This window comes from Lynx canadensis, chromosome C2 (genome assembly GCF_007474595.2).
Source record: "Lynx canadensis isolate LIC74 chromosome C2, mLynCan4.pri.v2, whole genome shotgun sequence".
Lineage (NCBI taxonomy): Eukaryota > Metazoa > Chordata > Mammalia > Carnivora > Felidae > Lynx > Lynx canadensis.
Window position 1 is genome coordinate 109,681,463 of NC_044311.2, and position 20,188 is coordinate 109,701,650.

The 20,188-nt window shown below is 40.2% G+C and overlaps 1 protein-coding gene across 2 annotated transcripts in view; it reads right to left on the reverse strand.

Annotated features, from left to right (window-relative positions):
* The window catches only part of NXPE3 (neurexophilin and PC-esterase domain family member 3), a 42,595-nt gene that overhangs the window by 22,141 nt on the left and 266 nt on the right, over positions 1–20,188 (reverse strand). The window contains exon 2 of one of the 2 annotated variants that reach the window (XM_030329706.1): positions 13,456–13,744. In XM_030329706.1, coding sequence (XP_030185566.1) covers positions 13,456–13,548 — 93 coding nt within the window. In that variant the 5' untranslated portion in view covers positions 13,549–13,744. Of the gene's footprint in view, positions 1–4,017; positions 4,040–13,455; positions 13,745–20,188 lie in introns of those variants that run through there. The other variant, XM_030329708.1, reaches the window with a different exon arrangement.

Below are 20,188 nucleotides of genomic sequence, written 5' to 3' on the forward strand. Positions count from 1 at the left end.
ACATGAAAGAACAGATAGGCACTGTAAAGACAGAGATAGAAACTCTCAGAAAGAATCAAAAAGAAATGGCAGACAGCTGAGAGGATTTTTAGGGAGAGAAAATACTCTGTATAACGCTATAATGATGGACAGTTATCATTACACATTTGTCTAAACCTGTAGAATATACAAAACCAACAGAGAATCCTAAGGTAAACTATGGACCTTGGGTGATGATATGTCAAGGTAGGTTTATCCTTGGTTAAAAAATGTACCATTCTGGGGCACCTGGGGGGCGCAGTCAGTTAAGCACCTGACTCTTAATTTTGACTCAGGTGATGATCTCCCGGTTGGTAAGATCCACCCCTCACTGACAGCATGTGGAACATGCTTGGCTTCCTCCCTCTCCTCCCTCTCTCTCTCTCTCTCTCTCTCTCTCTCTCTCTCTCTGCCCCTGCCCACGCTCACTTTCTCTCTACATAAATAAATAAATAAATAAATAAATAAATAAACTTAAAAAACAAAATGTTTACTGTTCTGGTGAGTGACATAATAATGGGAGAGGCTCAACAATAGCCAAATTATGGAAAGAGCCTAAATGTCCATCAACTGATGAATGGATAAAGAAATTGTGGTTTATATACACAATGGAATAGTACGTGGCAATGAGAAAGAATGAAATATGGCCTTCTGTAGCAACGTGGATGGAACTGGAGAGTGTGATGCTAAGTGAAATAAGCCATACAGAGAAAGACAGATACCGTATGGTTTCACTCTTATGTGGATCCTGAGAAACTTAACAGAAACCCATGGGGGAGGGGAAGGGAAAAAAAAAAAAAAAAGAGGTTAGAGTGGGAGAGAGCCAAAGCATAAGAGACTGTTAAAAACTGAGAACAAACTGAGGGTTGATGGGGGGTGGGAGGGAGGGGAGGGTGGGGGATGGGTATTGAGGAGGGCACCTTTTGGGATGAGCACTGGGTGTTGTATGGAAACCAATTTGACAATAAATTTCATATATTGAAAAAAAAATAATAATGGGAGAGGCTAAGCATGTAAAGGGGTGAAGAGTATGTGGGAAATCTCTGTCATCTTCCTACAATGTAAGTAAGCCCTGACAATCATTTCTTTCTGTTTTGTCATGCAAGTGCCTGACTTCAATTCCACTTCAAAGACAGCTATCTCAGAAAAACACACTGGCAGTCAAATGACTAGATAAAGAGCCAGGCTACCACCTCCCACACAAGGCTCCTTTGCTTTAGAGATCTTGGTTGATTTAGATAACTGACCATTCCCTGTGCTTTAAACTCCCACTCTTATGTTTTAAATTCACCAATAAAGAATGAACCTGTGAAACCCCATGCCCCTACCCATGGACCCCAAAAACAGCAGAACCCCAAGCCCACACTCTTTTCTTTCTCTACCCATGACCTCACTGTGTGACCCCAGGTGTGTTGTATACCCTCCAGGACCCATGAATAATAAAACCTGTTGTTTTTCAAAGTGTCCTGCTGGCAGTCATAATGAGAACCATGAGGACCAGTCCAGAACAGTGGTAATCAAGAGGCTGAAACTAACAGAAAAACATTTCTGGTCAATTTTGCTTTAAACCTGCCAGAGACTCATTTTAGACCTAAAGACACCTGCAGATTAAAAGTAAGGGGGTGGAGAAACACCTATCATGCAAATGGGTGTCAAAAGAATAGAAAATCCAGTCCTAGTAGCAATACTTATATTGGACAAACCAGACTTTTTTGTTCTTGTATTGTTTTTATATTGCTTTGGTACAGGGTAGTGTTCCCTCTATTCCATTATTCATAAGATTTTGATAAAGATTTCCATTAATTATTATTGTTTTTAATGATTGGTAGATTTCACCAATGAAACTAGGTGGTTTTGAGCTTTTCAGTGCTGGGAGATTTTTTTATTCCTAATTCAACCTCCATTTTTGTTATTGGTCTAAGAAGATTTCCCACCTCTTGGATTCAAGATTCATGATTCAATCTTCGTAACTTCCACATTTTTTAGGAATTATCTGGAGTTTTTTCTTCTAAGTTATCTGATTTTTTAGTTTATAATTGTTTATAGTAATCTGTTATCACACTATTGATTTCTGTGGTTATCTGTTGTATTGTTTTCTCTTCCATTTCTCATTTTGGTTTTTGAGTCCTCTTTTTTCTTAGCTAATGTAATTAAGAAAATTGCCAACTTTGTTCATTTTTTGGAAAAATTGGTCATTACTTTCGATGTTATTATTTATTCTGGTCTCTTATTTATTCCTGATTTTTCTTTATTATTTCCTTCCTCTACTAAATTTCAGCTAAGTTTCTTTTTTCTAGTTCCTTGTGGTGTAATGTTGTTTATTTCAATTTTTTTTCCTAATATGAGCATTTATAGCATAAAATTCACTCATCTGCTTTTGCTGCATCCTACAGGTTTTGGAAGGTTGTGTTTTTTTTCCTTTTGTTTCGAGACATATTTTGATTTGCCATTTAATTTCTTGTTGGGCCAATTGCTTGTGCAGTAGCGTGTTAATATTTACATATTAAAATTTAGTATTTACATTGTAGATTTTGGGGGGTTGCTTAGGTGGCTCAGTCGATTAAGCATCTGACTTTGGCTCAGGTCATGATCTCGCAGTTTGTGGGTTCAAGCCCCATGTCCGACTCTGCTGACAGCTCAGAGCCTGGAGCCTACTTCAGATTCTGTTTCTCCCTCCCTCTCTGCCCCTCCCCCACTCACATTCTGTCTTTCTCTTTCTCTGTCTCTCTCTGTCTCTCTCTGTCTCTCTCTCAAAAATAAACATTAAAAAAAAGAAGAAATACATTGTAGATTTTTCAGCTTTGTTTCATTATTAATCTTTAGTTTGTACCACTGTGGTTGGAAAATATACTTGGTATGATTTTAGTCTTCTTAAAATTGTAATGTTTGTTATGTCTCTTTTTATGTTATTTAACCAGAGGATTCTTCTGTGTGTGTGTACTTGAAGAAAATGTTATTCTATTTTTCTTGGATGGAATGTTTTATATATATCTTTTAGAGCCATGTATTCTAAAATATGCTTCAAGTAAAAATGTTCTTGTTGAAAAAAATAACTTTAAGAGGCTACTCATTTAAAATAAAGTGTATCAGGGGCATCCGGGTGGCTCAGTCAGTTAAGTGTCCTATTCTTGATCTCAGCTCAGGTCTTGATCTCAGGGTTGTAAGTTCAAGCCCTGCATTGGCTCTGTGCTGAGCATGAAGCCTATTTGATAAATAAAATAAAATAAACAAAACAAACAAGACAAAATAAAGCATATCAGAGGGGAGATGGGTGAGAGCGTGGGTGAAACAAGTGAAAGGGATTAAGAGAACATTTATGATGATGAGTTCTGAGTAATGATGTATAGAATTGTTGAATCATTATGTTGTACACATAATATAACTAATACACTAATTAAAACTAGTATAACACCGTATGCCAGCTATACTAAATTAAAATTTAAAAATAATAAAAAAAATTCTGCTTTAAACATAAAAGTTCTCTTAAAAAAGTCTTCAGGGGACACTTGGCTGGCTCAATGTAGAGCCTCAAGCTCCCACCTATGCCAAACAAACTCCTCAAACTCCCCACCTATGCCAAAACACTTCAAAATCTTATACATGGCAGGGGCACCTGGGTGATTCAGTCAGTTAAATGTTCTACTCTTGACTTTGGCTCAGGTCATGATCTCACAATTCGTGGGATCAAGCCCCATATCAGGCTCTAGGGTTCTCTCTCTCTCTCTCTCTCTCTCTCTCTCCCTCTCTCTCTGTCCCTTCCTGCGTGTGCTCTCTCTCTCTCTCAAAATAAATAAACAATAAAAATAACTTATACATGGTAAAAAATAATCCCATACAAGGTAAAAATAACCCCAAAATATATAAGGGATTTTTAATCCTTTAGAGTTCTCAGACTCTGTATTTTTTTCCCTTTCATTCTACACTTACATACAGACATTTTCAGTTGAAAAGATTTCATTAGGAGCCTTTATTTTAAAGGAGAACATGGTAGGGGGGTACCTGGGTGGCTCAGTCAGTTGAGCATCCAACTTCAGCTCAGGGCATGATCTGGTGGTTCGTGAGTTCAAGCCCATGTGTTTGAGCCCTGTGTCAGGCTCTGTGCTGACAGCTCAGAGCCTGGAGCCTGCTTTGGATCCTGTGTGTCCCTCTCTCTGCCCCTCCCCTGCTCACACTCTGTCTCTCTCTCAAAATTAAACATTTTAAAAAATAAGAAAGAAAGAAAGAAAGAAAGAAAGAAAGAAAGAAAGAAGAACATGGTGTTATTTGTTAATTTTAAAAAGTAATGGAGGAAAACAAAAATGACTTTGAAATTTTTCCCTTAGCAGAGTTGACATCAGCATGGTAACAGCCTGATACATTACTTCTTTTTGTCCCCCTTTCAACAGTGAATTAGGCATTCATCCACAAACAAAAATGCCTTTATGGGAGTTGTGGGAAACAGCACCATATGCCAGGAATCCAGAAGTCTCGCCCATACGTGCATCTGGTAATAGGCAGACAGACCTCAGTACAGGCTGCCAGTGAACTTACACCAACCCAGCTCGGCCACAGTTGGGAGGAAAACCTCAAGAGTACTGACCTGGGCAGATCCCAGTGAATGAGGAAGAACCTGTGGAAATCCAGCATTCCCTAGAGGAGATGCTAGTATGCCACTGGTGATGTAGCGGAGGGGTTAACAGGAACTCTGCCAGTGCTTCCCCTCCCCCAACACAACACAGTGTAGAGGCTGAACTATCTTCCAAGAGGGAAAAGGAGAGTGGTGAGTTAATGCTCAGCCACCCTTGCTGAATGGGATGCTGCTAAAAAAAAAAAAAACCATTTCTCTCTAGCAGCACCCAGAGTACTGAGTCTAGTAGGAGGGAGGAGATCAGGAAAAAGGCAAATAAGAATATCAAAGGGCATTGAAAGGATGCAGGTCCTGCTAACTGCTGAGGACTTTAGCAGAAAGTCTGTCCACAAGCCTATGGGAGAATCTCACCTGACAATCTCCCCACCAAACCCATGAGGCACCCCCAACACCCTGAGTGCTAAACTCACACCTCCCCCAATTCTGCCATCAGCTCTTCGCATACCCTTCCACGTGAAGTGGAAAGTGTAAGTTTGATAAATGAGTGTTATCAGAAAAATAAACTAGTATCTCTGGGCAAAGAAGAAACCAGAAAGCTGAGTTACAGTGCCACCTTCTGGAAAACAAAAGAAATTAAGAGCGGCTAGCCTACTGGGTTCTAAGAATCAGAAGAGAGAAAAGCTTAGGAATTATGCCATATGAAGAAGGAAAAATGTGGGGAAGGTGTATCCATATAAGAGTGGAGAAAACCCCAGATATCATAGGACCAACAAACAATTTACCCCATCTGAAGGCAGATAGTATAAATTTGAGGAAGTGTCTGCTACTTTAAATGTAAAAGCAGCAATGCAAATCTACAGGAACATGAAAAATCAAGGAAATACATTATCACCAAAAGATAACAATAATCTTCCAATAACCTAGCTCAAAGGCACAGAATTTAACACCATCTGATAAAGAATTTAAGGAAACTCAACAAACTGTAAGAAAACCCAGATAATTCAACAAAATAAGAAATCTACAGAGAGAAATCATAAAAAAGAAGCAAACAAAAATTCAATGAATGCAATGAAAAATTCAACAGAAAGCATCTACAGTAGAGCATCTCAAATGGAAAACAGAATAAGAAAACTGGAAAATTAAACTTTAACCCAATCAGAAATGGACGAAAAAAAAAGAATGAAAAAGAACACAGACAGCTTACATGATCTATAGAATGATATTAAATGTACAAATATTAGAATAATTGGGATTTGAGAAAGAACAGAGAGTGAAAAGGGGTCAGAAAGTTTACTTAAAAAGATAATAGCTGCCAATTTTCCAAGTTATATGACCAAGTTCACAAAGCTAATAGATCACCCTAATATCTCAATGCAAAAAGACCTTCTCCATGACACAATATAATAAAACTGTCAAAAAACCGAGAATCCTGAAAGCAGCCTGAAGAAAAGACTATAATCTGCAAAGGAACACCCATTTGGCTATCAGCAGATTTCTCAACAGAAACCCTACAGGCCAGGAAAGAGTGAAATGACATATTCAAAGTGTTGAAAGAAAATAACTGCCAGCCAAAAATACTGTATCAGGGAAAGTTAGCTTTCAGATATGAAGAAGAAATAAAGACTTTCCCAGACAAACAAAAGCTGAGGGAGTTCATCACCACTACATCAGCCTTACAAGAAATGCTGAAAAGAGTTTTTCAAGCTGAAATGAAAAGATACTAATTGGTGACATGAGAACATAAGAAAGTATACAACATAATAGTAAAAATAAATATACAGTCAAAATTAGAAAACTCTAATTCTATAATAGAATAGTGTGTTAGCCACTTAACTACAGCATTAAAGTTAAATGGAAAAAGCATTAAAAGTAACTATAGCTACTGTAATTTAATGAACACACAATATAAAAAAGGTAAATTGTGACATCAAAAATATAAAGGGAGAGAGTACAAGGGTGGAGCTTTGTATACTACTGAAGTTAAGTTGCTGTAAGCTTAAAATGGACTGCTTTATTGAAGAGATATTTTATGTAAGTTCCATGGTACTCACAAAGCAACACCATAGAGAAGATTCACAAGAGAAAGAAAGGAAAAACAGAGCATACCACCATAGAAAAACACCAATTTACAAAAGAAGGCAGAAACATAGGAAAAAAGAAACTATGAAAACACAAAACATTCAGAAAGCACTTAATAAGATGGCATGGTAAGCCTTTACATATCAATAAATACTCTAAATATAAGTAGATTAAATTCACCAGGCAACAGGCAAATAGTAGCTGAATATATTAAAAAAAAAAAAAAAAAGACCCAACTATAGGCAGCCTACAAGATACTCCAGATTTAAAGACACACATAGGCTGAAAGCAAAGGGATAAAAAAAGATAGTCCATATAAGTAGAAACTAAAAGAAAGAGGGAGTGGCTACACTTATATCAGACAAAATAGACTTTAAGCCAAAAACAGTAACAAGAGACAAAAAAGGTCATTATATAATGATAAAGAGGTGAATTCATCAAGAAGATATAACAATCATAAACATATACCGACTCAACATCAGAACGCCTAAATATATTAATCAAATTCTAACAGAACTACAGGGAGAAAGAGAAAACAATAAAATAATAGTAGGGGACTTCAATATTCCACTCTCAGCAATGGACAGATCATCCAGACAGAAAATCAACAAGGAAACATTGGACTTGAACCATACATACATTAGATTAAATGGACCTAACAGACATTTATAAAGCAATCCCTATCAAAATTCCAATGGCATTTTTAATAAAAAGTAGAAAAAACAGAGTTTGTATAGAACCATAAAAGACCCCAAATAGAGCAATCCTAAGAAACAAGAACAAAGCTGAAGGTATCACACTTCCTGATTTCAAACTACACTACAGAGTTATAGTAATCAAAACAGGGGCACCTGGGTGGCTCAGCTGGTTAAGCAACTGACTCCTGATTTCGGCTTAGGTCATGATCTCATGGTTCATGGGATACAGCCCCACACTGGGCTCCACGGTGAACATAAAGACTGCTTGGGATTCTCTCTCCCCTCTCTCTCTCTGCCCCTCCCCCAGCTTGTGCACTCTCTCTCTCTCTCTCTCTCAAAATAAATGAACAAGCATTTAAAAAAACGGTATGGTACTGGCATAAATACAGAATAGAATCAAGTGTCCAGAAATAAACCCTCACATATATGATCAACTAAATTTTTAAAAGTAATCTCTATGCCCGATGTAGGGCTCAAACTCATGACCCAAGATCAAGAGTCACATGCTCTACTGACAGAGCCAGCCAAGCAACCCTGGGATCAACTAATACTTGACAAGAGAGCCCAAATACTTAACGGGGAAAACAGTCTCTTCAACAAATGGTGTTGGAAAAACTATAATCACATGCAGACAAATGAAACTAATCCGTATCTTACACCACTCAAAATGGATTAAAGACTATGTTATACATGTCTTTGATATGTATATGAATGATATTATGAAATCCTACGGCCATAATCATATTGCAATATATAAGTGTATCAAATCTACACACTGTATACCTTAAACTTACATGTTATATGTCAACTATATCTCAATAAAAAGAAAGAAAAAAATTTCCCTTACCTACTGATTACCTATTAGGAAATATTCCAGCCTCCCTCTCTTTTCAAGTTGTTGTAAGGATATAACAAACCATTAACGCATGCTCACAACACCCCCTCTTCTCCTTGCTACCCTTTTCCTCTCTTCCTTTCCACTCTTACTCTTGTTCCTTGGGTAGCCACCCCAGCTATTCAAGAGCAGCCAATGTCAGGATACAAAATCAATAGACAGATATCCATTGCATTTCTATAAACTAACAATGAAGCAACAGAAAGAGAAATTAGGAAAACAATCCCATTTATAATTGCACCAAAAATAATAAAAATACTTAGAAATAAACTTAACCAGGGAGGTGAAAGATGTACTCTGAAAACTATAAAACACTGATGAAAGAAACCGAAGTCCACACAAACACATGGAAAGATACTCCATGCTCATGGATTGGGAGAACAAATATTGTTAAAAGGTTCATACTACCCAAAGCAGTCTATGGATTTAATGCAATCCCTATCAAATACCAACAGTATTTTCACAGAACTAGAAGAAATAATCCTAAAATTTGTACGGAACCACAAAAGATGCTGAATAGCCAATGCAATCTTGAAAAAAAAAGAACGAAACTGGAGATAGCACAATCCCAGATTTCAAGATAGACTGCAAACAAAGTAATCAAAACAGTATGGTACTAGCACAAAAATAGACACATAGATCAACAGAACAGAACGGAGAGCCCAGAGATAAACCCACGATTACTTGGCCAATTAATCTATGACAAAGATGGCAAGAATATGCAATGGGAAAAAGTCTCTTCAACAAATGATGCTGGGAAAACTGGACAGCTACATGCAAAAGAAGGAATCTTCTTACACCACACACAAAAATAAACTCAAAATGGATGAAAGACCTAAATGTAAGACAGGAAGCCATCAAAATTCTAAAAGAGAGCACGGGCAGTAATTCCTCTTAAATTGGCCATAGCAACATTCTTCTAGATACATCTCCCAAGGTAAGGTAAACAAAAGCGCATGTAAACAACTGGGAATATATCAAAATAAAAAGCTTCTGCACAGCAAAGGAAAACAATCAATAAAACAAAAGGACAACCTACAGAATGGGAGGAGATATTTGCAAATGACAAATCTAATAAAGGGTTACTACCAAAAATATATAAAGAATTTATACAACTGAACACACAAAAAAACAAATAATCCAACTTAAAAGTAGACAGAAGACATGAACAGACATTTTTCCAAAGAAGGCATACAGATGGTCAACAGACACATGAAAAAGATCCTCAACATCACTCATTATCAGGGAAATGCAAATCAAAACCATGATGAGATATGCCCTCATACCTGTCAGAATGGCGAAAACAAATAACAGAAGAGACAACAAGCATTGGCAAAGATGTGAACAAAAAGGAACCCTTGTGCACTGTTGGTAGGAATGCAAACTGGTGCAGCCGCTGTGGAAAACAGTAAGGAGGTTTCCTCAAAAAGTTAAAAATGGAATTACCATATGATCCAGTAATTGCACTATTGGGTATTCACCTAAAGAAAATGAAAACACTAATGTGAGAAAATATATGCACCACTATTATGTTTACTATAGCATTATTTACAATAGCCAACATATAGAAGCAACCCAAGTGTCCAAATAAAGAAAAATGAAGAAAGAAGAGATGGTGTGTATGCGTGTGTGTAATGGAATATTACTCAGCCATAGGAAGAATGAAATCTTGCCATTTGCAACAACATAGATGGATCCAGAAGGTATAATGCTAAGTGAAAGTCAGTCAGAGAAAGACAAAAACCCTATGAATTCACACATATGTGAAATTTAAGAAACAAAACAAAGAAAGAAAAAAAACAAGCAAAAAAAACAGACACTTAAATATAGAGGACAAACTGGTGGTTACCAGAAGAGAGCTGGGGAAGGTGGGAGGGGGATGAATGAAATAAGTGAAGGGGATTAAGAGAACACTTACTGGGATGAGTACTGAATAATGCACAGAATTGGTGAATCACTATATTCTTCACTTGATACTAATATAACAATGTATGTTAATTATACTGGATTTTTTTTTTTAAAGACCAGCTGATTGACCCAAGCAGCCTAATCCAAGAATCACCAGATATTTGGGGCTGAGCCATGTGAATTTTTTTTTTAAGTAAGCTTCACACCCAGCACAGAGCCCAACACAGGGCTGCAACTCATGACCCTGAGATCAAGATCTGAGCTGAGATCAAGAGTCAGATGCCTAACTGACTGAGCCACCCAGGTGCCCCAAATAGTCCTTAATATTAAAGCCAGCCAGAATCAGGTTTCTTGCAGCCAAAAGTCCTAATAAACTGGTATTGTTTTTATAATCAGAAAAAACTATATATATGTATATATATCAACGAATAGAAGGAAAAAACAAATAAATAAATGCATGCCATGCTCAATGAGAGCTTATCAGAGAAATAATGATTCCCTCTACAATCTTTAGCTGGATATTGCTATATACACTTTATGTGATATTTTTACTTAAAACTGAGTGTGTACTTTTTAGAAAATGCTGAGATACTCTAATTGCATGAAAAGTATAGTCAGGACCAAGATGCATAGGATGGAAAGGGGATTAAGGGAGGGCAGGTTGCCAAGCTTCAGAGGCTTTCCCACTCCTCATCCCCACCCCAAGCTTCTTTGTCAGTTCTCATCACAGTAATAAATTGAACAGTTTAAAAGCCATGACAATATTTTCATCTGGGACAAGATGACTCTTCAGACAGGGAAAATGTTTTACTGAACTCCAACAAAAGACCTATTTGCTATTTTCAAGGTAAGAATTGTCTTAATCATTGATTACTGCTATCTCCCCTCCCTTAGGGCTGAGTTTGTGTTTGTGTAGATAATTAGAGCTGTTAGTTACCATTCAGTCCAGAAGTTTTCAAGAACTAAAGCTGGACTATTATGGGAATTTTCTCACATTCCTTCCTGACTGTCATATTAATGATGTGGGACTCTGGCCTGCCCTCTCAAGTCTCTGTCCCTTCTCCTGTCTCCTCACTGAACCTAGACCCATACAAGGTTTTCTCTATTTGTATACCCAGGCTGTTGAATGTGGTAAAACACACACACACACACACACACACACACACACACACACTCACAAAACCAGTGAAGGTGAGTGCCATGCACACCTCTGGTCTTGAAAAGTTACTGCCCCTGTCTATCTCCCAACCCTGTTCTCCAAAGCCCTACACACAAACCCATTGGGCAGCACTCTCCTCCTTCCACCCTCCACCTCCTCTACGGGCAAGAACTGCTTCAATGTCTTACCCTCCAGCAGTGAATGTATCTACATTGCCAACTACCATGATATTTTTCCTTCTTAGCTCAGAGAAAGGAGCACAGCTCTCCCTACATACTTAATACTGCAAGAACAACAAGAACAAGAGAGACACAATATACCGTGTCTCTCATCCTACAAAGTTATGTGTTCCACTTGTGTTCTAGATCCCATTATCTCCTCTCCTTGGCCCATTAATCCTTCTCCCCACACTCCCCAATTTTATTTTTTTAATAAATGTTTATTTATTTTTGAGAGTGTGAGCCAGAGAGGGATGGTGGGGGGAGGGGCGGTAGGGACACAGGATCCAAAGCAGACTCCTCACAGACAACAGAGTGTCTGAAGTGGGGCTTGAACTCACAAACCATGAGATCATGACCCAAGCCAAAGTCGGACACTTAACTGAGCCACCTAGGCGCCCCTCCCCTCCAGCTTCTTAATTATCACTTTCCCCTCAAATTCAAATTCCTTAGGCTTCAACTTCCAGCCAAGATAAAAAAACAGTAAGATTTACCCTTCCACCTGAAATAACCTTTTTTTTTTTTAAAAGTCCAAAATAGGGGCGCCTGGGTGGCGCAGTCGGTTAAGAGTCCGACTTCAGCCAGGTCACTATCTCGCGGTCCGGGAGTTCGAGCCCCGCGTCAGGCTCTGGGCTGATGGCTCGGAGCCTGGAGCCTGTTTCTGATTCTGTGTCTCCCTCTCTCTCTGCCCCTCCCCCGTTCATGCTCTGTTTCTCTCTGTCCCAAAAATAAATAAAAACGTGGAAGAAAAAAATAAATAAATAAATAAAAAATTAAAAAAAAAAAAAAAAGTCCAAAATATATGAAACAATGGTTTTCCAGACACTGGACATCAGACAACAAATGACAAAGATGCCTGAAAGGAAATACAGGGGGTGATCCTTTGCTTGCACCCTTGAAAGCATTTCCAGGCTGCAGCATGGAGAGCAGAACCCAAGTGGGGCCTGGCCAACTGCTCAAGTTGAAGAGGTGTGGCCGAGTCTTGAAAGACCAAGGTGAATCCACAGGACAGAGTGACAGGAGGAGACGTACAGAGTGAGAGAGAGAGAGAGAGAGATATCTTGGGAGATCTACAGAGGGTCCCACTTGCGTACTTGGCAGAGTACTGGAGGGCACAAGTGCATGATGAAACTCCTGGAGGCGGAATAAAAAAACCACTTGAAAGCATGAAAGACAACAGTAATCTGAGCTCCCACAGGGCCCGAATATTTGGGGACACAGACATTCAATCTGTAGCAAAACCCAATAAGCAGAGAAACACCATCATTACGTTGGACCTGAGAAGTACCACAAGCCAACAAGACAGACAGCAGCATCTTATACAGAATCACTCCATAAATTTTGGTGTCCTATGAATCTGTGCAGTGAGTGGCAGAGTGGGGGAGGGGGATACTGCTAAGTTCCTTCGCAGTGCCAAGCAGTTGAGGGGGTTCAGGAAGACACAGTCTCTGCCCTTGTGTGATAGTCTTCAGAACAGACTCATCAACTCCCTCCTCTGAGACACTTCAGCTCTTTGCTGGGAGTCCGCTAAAAGGTCCCCTCCTTGAGTAAGCTTTCCTTCATCTCTCTAAACTGCTACAGAGTAGCCTGCTTTCCTATCTTTATAGTACTGTTCACAATTTCAAACTATCATTTATTATTACTGTATGATTATGACTACTCATTATTTTCTCCTGTGCACACTGAGAATATGAGCTCCATAAGTGAAGAAACCATGTCTGTCATCTTCATCACTGTACCTTTTGTGACAACACAGGATATAACCACTGAAGGGACCCAAACCCTTACTGAGAAAATGAAAACAAAAGCTATGGCCTGGGTAAGTTTTCTGATGACCAACATTTCCCAGGCTACTTAGCCCCAAACCCTTAATTTGGTTCCCTTAGTCATGAAGGAGTATACGACGTACTCACCTCCACCTGAGTAACATTGATGACCAACACCACCACCATCAGCACTGCAAGCAGGCAGCAGAAAAGCCGTAGTTTGAAGAAATTGATCCACATTGTCTGGCTGTGTCTTGATCACCCATGGCTGACGCCAGGCTACCTCCACTCCTCAAAACTCCATTTCCTTGTTCTTCTAAGCTGCAGATAAGCTTTTAGTTTAATTTGCTTCTTTTCTGCTAGTATCACAAAGAGTTCTTTGTACAGAGGAGAGGCTGGGGTTGATTTAAAAAGCACATTTTTCTTCAAGGGACTCCTTCAAAGAGGGGAGATGAGAACACAAATTACCAACTGCAACGGTCTCGGGTGGGGTAAGAGGAAGGACATGACATTTCTTCTTCCTTAACCTTCTCAAAGGCCCAGAGTCATGAGGAGAAAGCAAAGAGCCAGAGCACAGTGAGATCTGTTCCATATCCAGACAACTTGCTCAAACCCAACCCCAGGCTTCCATATAAATACAGTGATAGTTGTCCTGCAACCTATTTAGGTTTTAACTTTTTAAAAAGGCAAAGAAGAATGTCTTCAAACTCTTAGAGGTAGAAAATTAAAGTAACTGTTCAACTTCTAGAGGTCTAAGTAAATAAAATCCCTCCCCTTCTCTTATAGTTCAAGTCATATAACATTCCTAAAGTAATTGTGTTTGAAGAGCATTAGGAGGAAACCTTGTGATTTTAGGAGGAGATCTGGGATACTGTGCAAACCATCCTGACTTCGAGAAAACAGTGCTGTCCCTCTGCATGGCAGGGGATAGGAAATGCCCTTTGGATTTCCAGCTCTCTCAGCGCAGATGTGGAACTGGTCCTCCCTCAGCTGAGTAACGGCACAGAAAGGAAGACACTTGCCCTGAAGATGCAGGAGAGAAAAACTAAGCCCAACAATTAAGAGGACACCCAAATCCATCATCATAAATGCTAGAGGTGGAGGATGTCAGAGCCTGCTGCTCCTAATTGTTCTCCCACACAAGGAATTCAAAATGCTCCCCTCCCCCAGTTGTTTTTTTTTTTAATTTTTTTTTTCAACGTTTATTTATTTTTGGGACAGAGAGAGACACAGCATGAACGGGGGAGGGGCAGAGAGAGAGGGAGACACAGAATCGGAAACAGGCTCCAGGCTCTGAGCCATCAGCCCAGAGCCTGACGCGGGGCTCGAACTCACGGACCGCGAGATCGTGACCTGCCTGAAGTCGGACGTTTAACCGACTGCGCCACCCAGGCGCCCCTCCCAGTTGTTATTTTGATATAGGTAAGCAGAAAAAGTACTCATATTTTATTCCTAGCGAGACTTTCCAAGGAGGACCAGAGCGCAGGGTGGAGAAGGCAAGGTGAAAGGGTGCATAACTGCCGTGGGAGGATCTGGGAACACTTCGCTGCACCAGCACTCCCTTTAGCTCTGTATGGGGTCTGGCATGCCCCGCCACCCCCTCACTCTTCCACTCCACCTATCCAATGCATTCCCATGCGCAGGGACCACAACAACTCTTCCTCACCTGCGCTTCATAAAGGAGACAGGGCTAAGCTATTCTAGCATGCTCTCCATCCTCTGAACTCCCACAGCACTCTCTTCTCATTTCACTTCTCAGTGATTTCACTTCTCTGTATTTGTAGTTCTTGTCCCCATGACAAGACTACACCAATTATGATTACATTTAAAAACAAAACAAAACAAAAAACAAGGGCCCCTGAGTGTCTCAGTCAGTTGAGCGTCTGACTTCGGCTCAGGTCATGATCTCACGGTCTGTGAGTTCGAGCCCCGCGTGGGGCTCTGTGCTGACAGCTCAGAGCCTGGGGCCTGCTTCGGATTCTGTGTCTCCCTCTCTCTCTGCCCCTCCCTGGCTCGTCACTCTGTCTCTCTATCAAAAATAAACAAACATTAAAGAAAAAGTTTTTAAACACAAACCAGAAACCATGTATCAGAGAAAAAGCTGCTTCGTAATAACAATATATCATACTTCCTTGATTCCCTCACAGGACGTCTTCCCTTACGTGATATATGTGGATTCAACCATCCATGCCACAAATAATTATGGAAGCCTGTTCTGTACCACACACTGTACTAGGCGCCAGAAATTCTCAGGGAAAAGCTAACACTCATATTAGGGAAGAGGTGGTTCCCCTCCTAAATTGAGTTAGAACAGATCCAGCACTCCTGACCACCTCTACAGGGATACCACACACCGAACCACGTGATGAGCCCTCAACACCACCCCTCTCCAACACCAAGGCACCCACTCACCTCAAAGTGCCTGTAAATTCTGGGAAGGAATAGCAGTGAAATAGAAGAAATAACTGTCAACAGGGCACACTGCTCCTCTATAGAAACCCTTCTCGAGGAGTTGGCCATAAAAATCATAGGTTTCTCTTATGCCCAGAGAGGGAAAAGGCCAAAGATGACACTCCACAGAAATTCAGCAGCACCATAGGAAGCATAGTCTGTGTACTGTGGAAACGCCAGCAGTTTAGACAATGTGTTATTCAGAGCCAGTTAGCAGCAGCACAGCGGCAGCCAGTGGTGGAGAAGGATGGCAAGGGCAGCAGACCCCAGAGCTACAGGGACCACAGGGACACAGGTAGCAATGCAAATATGCAAGAAGCCCCTCACAGCCAGGGACTTAAACTGAAAGTCATTCCTGGAAGGTCATGCCAAGAAAAGACCTGACTTCCCGCCATGAGCAAGTACAGCACTGAGATGTGAGAGACTCATCTGTACATCTAAGCAAATGTGGTCTGAGGAGCACTGAGACCTCTCTTTAGAAAGACACATAATATTAGGGGCACCTGGGTGGCTCGGTCGGTTAAGCATCTGACTTGATATTGGATCAGGTCATCATCTCAGGGTCGTGAGATTGAGTCCTGTGTTGGGCTCTGTGCTGACAGTGAGGACCCTGCTTGGGATTCTCTCTCCTCTCTTTCTGCTCCTCCCTTGCTCATGCTCCCTCTCTCTCAAAATAAATAAATAAACATTTTAAAAAGACATATATTAAAATATTGATAGGTGTCACCTCTCAGCAGTTTCTGTTTTTCTCCTTCATCTTTATCTCGATGTCTTAATTTTTTGCCAGGAAATAAAAATCACAAATATAAAGAAAAAAGCGGGTTTCTAAAAGTAATAAAGATAAGCCATAAGGAGAAACAGAATATTAAAGCAAATATAGGAAAACAACTCAAGCTAAAATGAAAAATTTCAGGGGTGCCTGAGTGGCTCAGTTTGGTAAGCTTCTGACTTTGGCTCAGGTCATGATCTCACAGTTCTTGAGTTCAAGCCCTGCATCAGACTCTGCACTCACAAGCTCAGAGCCTGGAGCCTGCTTCAGATTGTGTCTCCCTCTCTCTCTGCCCCTCCCTGGCTTGTGCGCGCTCTCTCTCTCTCAAAAATAAACACTTAAAATATAATACATACATACATAAATAAATAAATAAATAAATAAACAAACAAACAAACTGAAAAATTTCAAAGTGAAAGAAGAAATGTGTAACAGTTCTCTGCTATTTTCCTACCAATATAAAACCTAGGCATTATAACAAGAAAGCTGTTTGCCAAGACAGCAGAACAATATCATTTGGTATCTCAAATTGCCTTAGAACTGAATAAAAACAAAAGTGCTAGATGGGAATGACTCTAAGAAAAAGTTTCCTAGATCAACTGAAAATAAACTCTATTATTGAATGTAATTTACCTTTTTCTTTTTTGAAATCTCCAATTCCCAAGAAGAGATGCTTATTACAACTAAGAAATTAGAGTTTACATCTAACTTTTCTTCCAGTGTGAAGTCCTACATTCAAGCAATCACGACAGTAGCCCTTATTCTCTTCTTGCCACATTCAAAGCATAGGTTGATGTTTTTTCATTTATATACCATTCTTCCTGCTCCAGCAGAGATAAGCACATGATATATAGGTTAAAGATACTGAACGTAAAGGAAAACGTATTTGAAATCAAGAGTATAATTTTCTACTGAGATGCACATAGATTTCAGTACAACATAGTAGGAGAAACATTTCCTTTACTACTAATAAAAAACCGTAACTGGATGTTTACATATATGAACTTAAACACGGCAAATCACTCCCAGAGCTGAGCTGAAGGTCAAAACTTTATAAATAGCAATATAACTGAAAAAGAAAAGATAAAAGCTTCCTATGTTATTTTTCTTAAAGACTAGAATAACCATGAACTTCAACAATCCATCCTACCTACAGAAAACAAGCGTGTCCAGACAGATCTAAAAGTTATGATTACTTCATGAGGAATTTAAACTTGAGTGGTCTTGTTTTCAAATCCTTCTGATCTGTCAGTCCACCCCTTACTCATGTTTCATATTCATGTTCAAAGGACAAGCAGAAAGTAAAATTTGTGGTCTGTTGAGTCTCTTTCTCCAAAGTTGATTGAGACTACTTGCCAGCCAATCTAACTTCTTTATGGTCCATCACAACAACCCTAGACTGTCATTACCTACTGGACCTCCCACCCTCTTTCATAAGAGAATTACAAAGTGATTGCTTACATCACTTGGAATTACAGTTGTCAGTAACATCAATGAGATAGTTGAGCTAGTACTTTGAAGAGAAAATCAAGCAGTAAACCCATCCTCTAGGGAACTAAAGTTCTTAGACAACCATTTCACAAAGACAATGTATTAGAGGATAACCACACATCCAATTTCTGGCACACGCCCCATCCTAAATACTCTGAACTGCTATCCACATTTATATAATTGTGCTTTTCAGACCAAGTGTCTAGAATTTCAATTTAGAAAACACAGACCCCTACATGAGACAAATGACAGATTTATAAGGAATATTCCCAAACTTAAATACTTATATATCAAACTTTCCAAATTGCAGCTATATAACTCATAAATATACAGAAAAAACTGGTGGTTGCCGGAGGGAAATGGGGGGATGGGAAAAATAGGTGAGGAGGATGAAAAGGTACAAACTTCCAGTTACCAAATAAATAAGTTATGGGGATGCAAATACAGCACAGGGAATATAGTGAATAATTTTGTAATAGCTTTGTATGGTGACAGATGGTAACTACGTTGATCATGCTGATCATTTCATAATGTACATAAATGTCAAATCACTGTGACATACACCTGAAACTAATATAATATTGTATATCAACTATACTTCAAAAAATAAATAACAAAGAGCAGCTATGTTTCATAGGAGACTGAGTAAGACCTTGAAACTTAACGGGCCAGGATCTAGAGAAAGAACTGGAGACCTATCCAAGACCGTGAAAATGATGGATCACCAAACAAGGTCAACTCCTGGACAAAGATGAAGCACAGCAGAAGTCTGCAGGACTTGGTTCCTCTGATTCTAGTTCCCTTTCATGTACCCTCATCTCACACACCCAAAGTGCTGACTCACCTAGGCCTTCCTTGCCCTTCCACCAAAGCAGCACCCCATGCTTCCATGGAGGGGAGGGGTTGAGAAGTAAACAAACCAGTTAACTAAGTCACAGAGTATTAAGTGCTATAAGAAAATATAAAGCACATTAATAGGCTGTGTTCTTTAACCTTGCATGCCCCTTAATATCATCGTGTAAGCTTTTAACAACGCCGATGACTAGACTAGACTCGACTCAGAATCAGACTACACTGAATAGGAATCTGTGGGAGCAAGTCCCAAGAAACAGCTTTTTAAAAGAGGTCTCCAAATATTATAATATTTAATCATAATATATAGCCAAATAGGGGAACCACTAGTATGCGGTGCCCAGGGGTGTTACTCCTATCATTCAGTCAGGGATGGCATTTCCAAAATAATCTCTGAATTGTAACCTACACTGTCCCCTCAGGACAATCCGAATCCAGGGCAATAGGGACAGCCGACCTCACTTCACTTTCCTTTCCTTCGTTTCCTTTCTCAGTAACAAATAACAGCACTGTATCAGGCCAGAGATTGTCAAGGAGAGAAGAGAACTAAGCACAGTCAAAGAAAAGCAGAACCCAAACACCATGGAGGAATAATAGTGTGTTGCTGTCTCCACTGCATGGAATCAGACAATTAATGATCGGGGTCTGGGAGTCCCGCCAGCTTCAAGCACACCCTGATGTTCCAAATGATAACCACAGTGAGGAGGGGGAAGGCCCACTGAGCAGTGTGATTCTTCATCTTTAGGAAATACGGCAACAATCCTCCTTTAAATAATGAAAAGAAAGGAAAATTTTACACACAATTACACACAAAATTCACATAAATCCTGACTGAGAATGCCCCTGACCACCACCCTGGTGGCCTCTGATCAAACGGATCCAGGCCAGGGTTTCCACATCACACCTTGCAAAGTCACACTCTTCTCTCCCCATTCGATCTGAATCTGATGTCCCAAAGCGTCAGCTGAGTAATGCCAGAAGAGTCCAAAGTGTGAGAACATCGCCAGGCAAGTGGCAGCTGGGGCCCACAGCAGCAACGAAACCGGAGATTGGGGAATAAGGAGAGAGGCGTCGCAAAATGGACCGCACTGGGTTAGGGAGGGGTCTTTGGCAGCTGCACCTGCCGGCGTTGCAGCACGTGCAGAAAACTGAGGACCGAGATGCTCGCGCCAGCCCCGCCCCTCCCTACCGGGACCTGCAGCGACTCGGGCAACTCAGGTCCGAGGCTGCCGGGGTTGCAGCTCTGCCCCCTCCAAGGGCCAGAGTCTCCCCTTTCTGGCTCCAGTGCCCCCGGTCGCGATCCCCTTGTCTGAGCTC